Genomic DNA, 11517 nt, shown 5'->3' with positions numbered 1-11517 from the left:
AAATGTTGAAACATGCCAAGAAAATTCCAAAAAATCTGAGGACAATCTCGATAGTCCTAAACAGATTCCGAAAGGTCCTGGAAAATTCAGAAAAAAATTAAAAAGGATATCGAAAAAAACACTTTGTATTTACAGTCCCTGAATCTAAATGACTGGCATTATAACTGATATTTGATGCGTTTATATTGGAGGGGAGGGAGCTTTCATATAATAATTTTCTACATAGCTATAGAGAAAAATAGGAAGAAGATCGATTCGCTTAAGCCAAAGTACAATGAAAGTAAAATTCAAGCCTCATCCTCGTAAAATTATTATGTATAATTTTATAACTTTTTATTATTTTATTACATGTACTGTATATAATTCCATTATTGCACTTACATTTAACCGCATAAAATATTTTTTTCCTACAGGGGTCCCAACAATGCTTTCCGAAGTTTCCGAACTGCCCTCGGTGCAATTGGGCGAATTCACATTACAATTCGAATTGGGCGAAGCAACAGAACGTGCCAAGGAAGTTGCCATAAAAGAATTGCGTGAAACACCAGATGTCAAAGATGTGGCTGTTAAAGAATTGAGCCGATTAATGGAAGGTATAGTGAAAAATAAGTACTTACTTCTGTATGTTATTGTGCCAGGCCACATGTAAATATAGCTATTACATTGAAGTTTTCTCATTACACCGAGATGACGGGACAACAAAAATTTGCATCGCAAAAAAATTTAGTTACTTAACGTAAAAAATGCATTTCATATATGCAATTATAAATCCCATAATTGCGACAGTACTTTTATAAATTACATTGCATACGCGTATTCTCAAGGAAATCTTCTAAAGGTTATTAAAAACCATTTAAAATGTGTATTTACATACAGTGGCGAGCATTCAAATAGGGAATTTAATGTGCGTAATAGACAAAAAGGTTTTATTCTGTATCAAAACCCTGTTTCCTTTGTTTGCTTACAAAATAACTTCTTCAGGTAGTAAATGTTTTTTTACTAAGGAAACAAATACAATAATTTTGATTGTCGGCGCAGAATAACGGAAAATATTTAAAAGTGACCCATACGGAGCGAGCACGTAAATAGGGAAACCGTTTTCTTTCAATATTTTTTGCTATTTGTCTTTTATGTTATGACCTTAAAGTAACTGTTTATGTTTAATTTCCATTTGAAATAATCAATCAGTATTAATTCAGACATGGGCCGAGGCAAACACATCACGACTGCTCAACGCAAAGAAATTGTGCGCTTACGCGGTGAAAATAAATCACTCAAGGAAATATCCGAGATAGTTGGAGTTTCCATTAATGCTTGCCATCAAGCCATTAAATACGTAAAGGTGAACTCCAGCTTTACTAACAAAATTCGACATCCAAGACCACGAAAAACTTCTGATCGCATAGATAGAAAAATTCACCGTCTCTCGGAAGCTGATCGTTTTCGGACCGCTGTGGATATTCATGCCGAAATTTCGCCGGAACTGGATTGCAAAATTAGTGTCCATTCTGTACGGCGTCGTTTAAAAGAGTTCGGTTTGAATGGACGTGTTGCTCGTAAAAAACCATACATATCCATAAAAAACCGAAAGGCAAGATTAGCGTTTGCGAAGGAGCATGTTAATTGGACCACGGAACAATGGTCAAAAGTAATATTTACTGATGAAAGTAAATATAACCGGTTTGGATCGGATGGAAAAATATATGTTAGACGCAGAATCGGGGAAGAATTCAACGAGAAGTGCGTAAAACCGACTGTGAAAGGGAAAGGTGGTTCCGTAATGGTTTGGGCTGGTATGACAATCAACGGTCCTGGACCAATTTGCCGAATAAATGCTATTATGGATCAACACGTCTACGTCAGCATACTTGAAAACCACTTACTACCCTTTGCAGAGGAAAAACTTGCCGCAGATTGGATTTTTCAAGCCGATAATGATCCAAAACATACTTCAAAAAGAGCAAAACGATTCTTGGAAAATAACAATGTCAACGTTATGAAGTGGCCCTCTCAATCACCGGACTTAAATCCGATTGAGCACCTATGGAATGACGTTGAGAAAGACATAAAATCAAAAAAACCAAAGAATTTGGATAGTTTATATGAAATTATTGAAGAATCCTGGAAGAGTGTTCCTGTTGCGCGGTGCATATCCTTAATAAGTTCTATGACCAGACGTTGTGCAGAAGTTATACGAAAGAAAGGAGGAGTCACCAAATATTAACAACAAAGTTATTTGAATGTAGTTTTGTTAAAAGAAAATCAACAAAAAATGATTTCCCTATTTTTGTGCTCGCATATTCCACCATTGCAAAAAGAATATGTAAAACTTAATTTAAGGAAAACTTGAATTATTTTCTGTTGTTAGTGTTAAATATTTGTATTATCCGCAACATTTAATATGTTCTTCAAAACTCCATAAATAAATGCGTTCAAACATATTTTTTCAGAAAATTTATTTATCAATATTGAATTCCCTATTTAAATGCTCGCCACTGTACATACATCTAATTCTATAAAATTCTAACAGGTTAGTTATTAGTTTTTATTACCAGTTGTTGCTACTATGCAAATTGTAAATTGAAAATAAATATTTGCATGCTCACGTTAAGAGCATGAACTTTTGAATCTATTCGTACCTACATACCTACGTCAATCACACATTTTTCAACATTGAACTTGCGAACTTTTTTCTTTAAGAAACTCAAATAAATACTTAGCAAATTTTTCTCACATTTGATAAGTAAATGCAATAATTAATGTACTTGCATAAAAATCTTAGCATTGTCATTATATTGTCAGCATGTTTGTCTTTTCAAAAGTAATTAATTAATAGCAAGGATTGAATTATCGTGGAAAGCTGACATGCAAACTAAACTTTGACATACGATATTAACACAATGTAGTGCTTCATGAAAATTCTAACTGACATGCATATGCATGGACTTTTAGACAAGTTGACAAGCTTTACCGGGTTTTTAATGGACTTAAGGTCACTCGGGTTCATCACCATAATTTCGAGTATAGTATTCACCGCTTAATTGCACCAAATGGTAGCCACCTACTGCCCCTAGTTCTCACTACGTTTAGAGTGTATTCACTCAGTAATTATGGCTCTCGAAGAGGACTAACTGAGAACACAGAATGGTTAAAGCAGTTAATGACCAATCTGTTCTATTAAAATGGCCTTGAAAGGAATTTCTCCGAGCAGTTGAAGCCAAACCTATATTTTAACCAGCGGCGGATACAGGGGGGGGGGGGGGCGGTCGATCGCCCCGCTCGTTCTTTTTTATTTTAATCTTTTTTTTTTTGGTCCCCCATTGCATTTTTTGGTGATCTACAAAAAAATATAGTTAGTATTAAAAAATGGTAAAATAAACAAGTGGGTATTATTGTTGGAAGTCTTCTAAAGCGAAACAGAGTTTCCAGATCGAACAAAATTTATTTTCAACAATCCCATACCATTTCTACGAAAAATGAAATACATGGAAAACTTCATGGGATTTGAGGAAGTTCTAAATATCTACAGTTTTTTTTTTAACAAAAAAATTTGGGTTTTGTTTCTTTCCATTTAGAGAACTCCAAAGGGGTGAGAGCTTAACATTTTAAACTTTTTCCCCTTGCATGTATTTTTGGACCATCCTAATGTATAAGGTATACATACATGCAAGTACAAAAAAAAATCAAAAGTTAATATAAAAAAATGTTTCAATTTAGTAGAGTGCAAACAAATTTACTACATACATTCATATCTTCGGCTGAGTGGAAGTTCGTCCTATCTCAGCAAATGGTTAAAGAACGCCAAATATACGAATTTGTTTCAAAAACGACCTTTCTCAGAAATTGATTAAAGAAAGCCTTATTTTAGAACTCCGTACAAAAACGGCCTATCTCAACATATTTTCAATTGAGACAGCAGGGTGTATGCATATTGCTTCAGTTCAATTTTTGAGTAAAAAATTTTGCACTAGAAGCATAATTTTATTTTTAATTTCATGCTTTAACATTGGGGAAGTTATCTACGTACATTAATGTACATTATGTACGTTTGTAATATTAAGGTTCTTCCTCTACCGCTGTAACTAGGTGTAGGTTAAATATATATATTTTTTTTTTGCCAGTTAAGCTAAAGTATTTTTTCTGTTTTGATAAAAAATACGCACCATTTCGACCATGATTCTTTTGATGACTGAATCAGTACACGGTTAACATTGAATTTGCGAACACTGACCGATTCACATCTACACACAAGCATCTTTTAAGAAGCTATAATTTTAGAAGCAATTTTCGTTAACATTTTTTTTAAATTTTGTTATTCTTTTTTGCATAAAAACGCGACAGGTACAGCTTTTTCAATCGTAGCCGTAGGCACTACATAAATACGTACACGTGTACGTAGTAAGCATAGTGAACTTTATGACTCGTAACAAATCTTGTGACTTAGCGTAGCTTATGAAGTGTATGAAGCTTTTATAAGTAATTTTAGTAACTCTATATAAATAATAAATAAAATGAAATCGTTATATTAAATGGTGCGACAGTAAAAGCACTCAAATACACCTGAAACGTAAGGTGCAGGTGGTAGGTAGGGTTTAATACAACCCGAATGCACGTAGGTTTATTACAGTCCCTGAATCCCTCAATTTGTTTTATTACTACACGTCTATACCTGCTATGGACGCTGGCATACGGACTATCGCTTAGAAATTTTTGTACGTGGGCATTTGATCGCATACCATTTCAGTGCGAATTTGTTGTAAGTTTTTTATAAATGTTGCGAAAATTTTATTTTTTTGCTTGGTTATGTCTTTACAACGTTTCTCCGAATAAAACCATTTCTTTGTTACTTGGAATCAAAGCAAATATGAAAAAAATAGTTGCTAAACCCATAGTTAGGTATGCGATAAATGGTATGAGATATACTATCTTACTTTATATCGTATCGTATGCGGTCTACAACTGCGATATATCTCATACGATGTTTCGTATGCGAGCGCCCATAGCAGGTATAGACGTGCAGTTACAACTTTCTAATTTTTGGATGCTGCATGCATCTCGAACCACTCACCCTCAGCGACTCCCAGTAAACCTCGTAAAACCCTCGCCATTTCAGTTTTTCGGATATAGTAAAATTCCAGTAACCTTCTTAAATGGTTTAATTTACTATTTGAAAAGGGAAACACTAAATATTATACGTCTGTTTTTCTCTTTTTTTCAGCTGAGACAGACCTACGCTACCCTAAGGACAACGAGGAATGGTTGGTACGCTTTTTACGCCCCTGCAAATTCTATCCAGAAAGTGCGCGCGATTTGGTAAGTAAATTAGTGTTAAATAAAAAAAGGCACTAAGGGTTCACTTACGATAGAACATCGGGCTATTGTCAGCGCTGATGGCGATTGAAATAAGCCACACATTTCCACAGAGTATTTAAGTGACACAATGACGAAATTGTGTACAAAATAGTGCCCGTGTCATTAAGTTAATATTAATAGCCACTACTGCAGAATAACCACTAATTCTTTGCAAATTAAACAAAAACCTCCTCTAAAATTTTGCACAAGGCAGTCTAATGTCAGGAAATAAAGCGAGACAGTTGTTTTATTACTTCAGCTGTTTACTGCGCCATGTATTTTAATGTCGATTATATCTCAGAAAACATTGCGGTTAGTTATCGATTAGAGAATGATTAGAGAACTAGCCACATTCTCCAATCTCAAACGTTAGAGTACTCGAAAAACTATCGAGAAACATAGCGATCTCAACAAAAATGGAACATAGTTCCCTACTCGAGAAAATATTAATGGGATTCGAATGCGAATTTCCAACTGCTGTTTAGCTTTATTAAATAAAGCGCGTTATTTGTAAAATTTGTACTAAATGTATTTGCAATAAAATAATATTCAATTATTTGAAGTTAAAAATAATTTATGATTAATTAATTTGGAATATTTCTTATTTACATTTATTTGAATTTGCGTTGTTTCTCTAATCATTCTCGAATAGAATTCTAATGTAGTTCACTAACTTCGTCATCGACTCGGGAACGATTAGAGAATTACCCTAGTTATCTAATGTAGAAATCCAAATTTCTCTAACGTTAGAGACTGTGTTTGCTGGGATATATAAATATTTTTCATTTAATGCCTAATGCCGAATATTCACTGGGCATTAAAAATACCCACCTCAAAAATAAATACTTATTAAGTAATAAAAGTTCATTTCCACATGATATTTTTTAATGACCCACGTTTTTTGTCATTTCAATGACTAGTGTAAGATATCCAGCAAAATTTCCTTTCAATGCGAAAATGAAAAGAAAAAATTTTGGGCCAATTAAAAAAAAAAATTTACGTGGAAACAAATTCAATGGTTATTATATTTAACGTTATTATTTAATGCCAAACTTTGTCAATAAATTTCTTTCCATTCAATGCTTAGTAGAAATGCGGTATAATGCCGAATTTCTACTCGATATTAAAATTACTAAAATTGCGACAAATTTTTACTACATATTAAGCAAATGGAATGTGGAAACAGACTTAGTGCTGTTTTCTCATGTAGCTTTTAAAACTTATCTGCCCTTCGAACACATTTTTTCAGAACAAAATTTGTGGTTAAAGGGCAGATAAATTCCAAAACCTACTTGAGAAAACGGTCCTTCATTCAGACTTTCGTAATTTCAAAGCATCGTGGAAATGTGGCATAACTTTGTTTCCGCAAGAAAATTTTGAAACGGTAAATATTTTTTTTGTCATTTCAATGACTAGTGGAAAATTGACAATAGAAATAAAAATTTTCTCAAAATTTATTGCAACCTAAATTACAAAAAAAAAAAAATTAAATTTATAAAAAAAAAATGCCTTTCCAGATCAAACGCTACTACGCCTTTAAGCTGAAGCACGCAAATGTCTACGATGGTCTGGTGCCCAGTAGAGAAGCCAACATTTTCAAACACAACATACTTACAGTCTTTCCGAATCGCGATCAATGTGGACGTCGCATTTTGTTGCTCGAGTTGGGCAGTAAGTACAGATAGATACCTACTCTTAGTTACAGTTTTCTGTAAACATATTTTAATATTACTCCTCAACCCCTTCAGAACGTTGGAAGCACAAGGAAGTCACGCTCGATGAGGTCTTCAAAGGTGCCGTCCTCTTCCTTGAGGCGGCTATGTTGGAACCAGAAACGCAAATCTGTGGCGCCATTGTTATATTCGACATGGACGGTCTGAGTTTACAACAAACATGGCAATTTACGCCACCATTCGCTAAACGTATTGTCGACTGGCTGCAAGATTCAGTGCCACTGCGAGTCAAGGCCATACACATCGTGAATCAACCGAAGATTTTCAATGTAGTCTTTGCGCTCTTCAAGCCTTTCCTACGTGAGAAATTACGTTCGCGTATCTATTTCCACGGCACCGATCGTGAATCGTTGCACAAACACATCTCGCCGAAATGCTTGCCAGCCAACTATGGTGGCGACTTGGAGTTACAGCGCATCGATGGTGGTCAATGGTATGAGTTGTTGTTGCTGTGCGACAAGGAGTATGTAGCGATAAATTCATATGGGTACAAGAAGTGAGTGAATGCGGAGGGAAAGAAGAAAATATAACGGCAGCAGAATTGTTAATATGTATTTATGTAGTTAAAACTCCTTTTGGCTTAACTTGAAGTTGTAAAGATAATTTTGTATATTTTTTTTTTTTATTGAAATGTTACCAATTTTTTAATATAAGTATGCGGTATAAAAAGAATTACAAAACAGCACCACTGAGAAGAAACATACTACGTTACTTACGTGATACACATACATATGTATGTAACTATAAATTGGAAAATAATTTCATATTTAGTGAAATTAAGTTATGGGCCATAACATAAATTTGCATTCGTAAAAAAGGCCTTGAAATACAGGAAAAAGCAGCTCAAATAAAGAAGTTGAAATATGTATGTTTGTACTTAGTCACGTACTTACGTATTTATTTTTATATTAGTCCTTAAACTTTTTGTTTAGATTGGGAATATCTTTTTAATGAAATTTTAAATAAAAACGAAATTTCTATATTTAATAAAAATTAAAAAGAGAACTTATTTTAAGGTTTGGTGGGATTGTGAAATTCAGTTTGTCGCTGAGTTTATAAAGCATAAGCAATAGAATAATAAATTTATTTTTAAAATAATTTGTATAGGAAAACCTTAATAAATAATATTTGATAAATTAATTGATTTGATTTGGCACTATATATAGCTTTTTCCCACGGTAGAGGACGACTCGGAGAACAATTTCTCAATAGTCAAACGCACTTTACATTTCTGCAGTTAGCTGTATCTGTGGACTCTGCTGTCATGTAAGCGCATTAAACTTTTATTATGCGCAAAAAGAAAGTCACACATTTACAGGCCTATTCTGCGTTGGTAACAAAAATTTTGTTGCCGGTAAATAAAGTAGCTGGTAATTTTTCAACCCTTTTGGCATTCTGCGCACTAGTAAATTTTGTTACCACTTCATAAGCAGGTAACAAAATATTGCCCCGTGAAGAATGAAGTATGAAGAATTTATGAAAAATTTCATAGCTGAATAACTGAATAGATTAAAATGCTACCAAGGGACTTAGAATAGCGGCTACAAGAAGTGGTGCTATTTTTTGGTAACAAAGAAAATTAAATTAAAAAAAAAAAACCTTAAGTTAAAAAAGGAAAAATTACATAAAGTAAGTCTCTTAAAAACTCATGTCGATTGAATCCAATTCGAAGTTCACATCACTCCTGTTGGCTGGTCTCTGTACTTCGTCCAATTTCCTAGCAAACAGATTTTTGATGACTGCATTCCGATAAACCAATATACAACGTCTCGTGGGCAACCCATCCGCAGCGCAGTTTTCTGCAACATCACTCAGGGCGTCAGGCCCTTCCCTGCTAGCTAAGAGCGCACTGTTAGCGGTCTACTCGCCAGATCTTTCAGCGGGTTTACGTCCATAATCCAAAACGAATTAAGAGAACACCATCCTGTGGCAAATCCGTGTTTACCCTGCACTGCTGCACTTTTTCGCCACAGTTTTGTCACAGAGCATGCGGTACAAATACTATATACAGGCAGGTTCTGCATTTCACTTCCGAGTGAGTTTCAACCTAATTTGCTTTGAATTCAAATTGACAGGGGTTGAAATTCACTCGGAAGTGAATTGCAGAACCAGCCTGATTGGCTTAATAAGTTCAGTTCTGGATGCTCAGATGAAGCATTGAATTCCAAACTCCGAGCCCGTCAGTGTGGGACTTAAACCCGAACTAAACCTCATACCGTCCTAATACCACTCCTCTGGTATTGCGGTCTGGTATTACTTCGGGCGGTGCTTTAAGTGTTGAAAAGTGGCATCGATTTGGAACAGTACTTTGCATTGTTAAAAAAAAAAAAAAAAAAACCTTATACGGTGTCCGTTTATGCACTGCCGTTATTGTAACGTTCGCCTACGCCTCTTACCTTCTTCCACGTCCTCTTCGACTAGTCTCTTCTCGTTGTTGTTGTTGTTGTTGTAGCAGCATACAAATTCCCCAAAGACTTTTTGGGGAGTGTTGCTGGAGTGACAGTCCTTGGCCAGATATAAATCTGGGTCGTTCCGGTTACGTAGACCCGACTGTCGTGGGAACGAGTCTCTTCTCGTCTTAGCTGCTGGTGCATCTCCATAGTGCATTTAAAGCAGATTTTGAGCTCAACTTGGTTGTCTGGATCTGATTCCGTCAAAACGTGGGCAAAAAACGTGGTTCCCATCTTCCACCTCTGAACACCTACGGTATTTAGGTCAAAGCGGTGTTGAAATTTACGGTAGCAGCCGTGGACTGTAAGAAACTGCGTTATGTGGAAGTTTATTTCACTATGAGCATGATTCAAACATTTAGCAATTTTCTTTTATTTAAAATTTAGAAAACTTATTGCTTAAAGACAAGCAGAATAACGCTCAGACCTCCTTGTTAACAGATCTTTCAATTAGTATTTCTAAGGGCATTCAAGATAATTGCCAGAATTGACAATTATCTTACGAAAGACTTCTGCCTTTTGAAAGACTGAAGTGAGTTGAAAGACAGATGTGGCCTTTAACTTTCTTTTGATATGAGCTTTCCTACTTTCTTCCGAATGAAACTCAATTTAGTAGTAGATACATATATTTCTTCTGCACTCACATATTGGTATGACATCCATATATTGGCTTTTATATTTTACACATAAACATACATACATATATAGTTAGTAAGATATTTTGAAATAGCACAACTTAAATTGCAAAAAAAAATCAAAATAAAACAAATTAAACATATTTTGGTATAAATACGAGCATAGATGCGTTATTATTGTAAATAATCGATACATTTTCTTCGATATTTCTTATATCTAAGTAAAAAATACTCCTGCTTAATAATTGTAGATAAGAAAACTGGTTTTTGGAATGAAAGAAAAGTGTACATAATTTAATTTATCCGATCAATTATTTTTGCGTACTTCAATAATTAAGTTTAAAACTTAAATTGCAGCAAGGCACAACTGGTTTTAGATTTTCAAGTAAGATAGATTTCTGTGAAGATTAGTTAATTAATTTTTATTTACTTACATACATAGTTATGAATTATTTGGTTAAAAAGTACAAAAATCTATTTTTTTTTTCAGATAAATAAGCCTTACTGAGGCACTTTACTAAAGAAAAAGCAGTTAATCAACTCTTAAAATAATTGTGCTAAGCTTAAAAGTTAATATTTGGTTTAATTTCACCGGGAATATCATTGTTGCATTAAATTATACTAACAAGTTTGTAGCAAAGTATGCTTAGTTTAAAGAATGTATGTATGTATTGTCTTTGGAAATAAGTTAAGTCAAAATTAAGCAACAAAAAACCTTATCCTTTAGCAAAAAAGAAAAATAATAAAATAAAAAATTAACCGGTAAAAACTACTGAGCTCGATTAAGTTAGAGTAAGCGACTTTGGCTAAGATCTCAAGGGATTGCTCCCATAAACCAAAAATGTTTGTTAGTCTTGCTTAGAGTTAGTATGGAGGCACACATTTTTAGCCCTATCTAACTATTTTGCGAATTTAAGCAATTTTTTACATCTTTTGGTCAGCTGACTACCAATAAGAAGAACCCAGAACGAAGGAAGATCGAGATTTCTAAGGCTTTTTTAAAACCATCCGTTAATAAATTATTCGGTCCTATTATGGTTGTCGCCGTCGACGTCGGTATTTTTCGTAAAAAAATAGTCCAACTCCAGCTACGCTGACCACAGTATTTTTGTAGAAAGGCGTTATTATGAGGGTTTTGTTGACGAAAAAATTGCGTGGTTATTGTCCGAGTTTAGTGGGGGTTGGTTAAGCAGCTACTGACGAACAACATTTGGGTACCGTTTAGTTTTGTGCCCAACGATTTCGGGCTATTGCGTCCAAAGGAGTGACCCGATCCACACACTTGTCGTCAAGGGTCTACACTTTATTTTAACATCTACTTTTGTAATTTTCGGCAACTAATTTTTT

The 11517-nt window shown here is 34.4% G+C and overlaps 1 protein-coding gene across 3 annotated transcripts in view; it reads left to right on the top strand.

Moving 5' to 3' along the window:
* The window catches only part of LOC118735747 (alpha-tocopherol transfer protein-like), an 18772-nt gene extending 9296 nt beyond the window's left edge, over positions 1–9476 (top strand). For all 3 annotated transcript variants that reach the window (XM_036465692.1, XM_036465693.1, XM_036465691.1), the window contains exons 3-6: positions 414–593; positions 5219–5313; positions 6870–7023; positions 7101–9476. In XM_036465692.1, coding sequence (XP_036321585.1) covers positions 414–593; positions 5219–5313; positions 6870–7023; positions 7101–7585 — 914 coding nt within the window. In that variant the 3' untranslated portion in view covers positions 7586–9476. The remainder of the gene's footprint in view (positions 1–413; positions 594–5218; positions 5314–6869; positions 7024–7100) is intronic.
* The last annotated feature ends 2041 nt before the right edge of the window (positions 9477–11517 follow it).

Source organism: Rhagoletis pomonella, unplaced genomic scaffold (genome assembly GCF_013731165.1).
Source record: "Rhagoletis pomonella isolate Grant_MI unplaced genomic scaffold, Rhpom_1.0 Rhpom_scaffold_00003, whole genome shotgun sequence".
NCBI classification, from domain to species: Eukaryota; Metazoa; Arthropoda; class Insecta; order Diptera; family Tephritidae; genus Rhagoletis; species Rhagoletis pomonella.
Note: the sequence above shows the minus strand (reverse complement) of the source record. Positions and strands in the feature narration are given on the sequence as shown.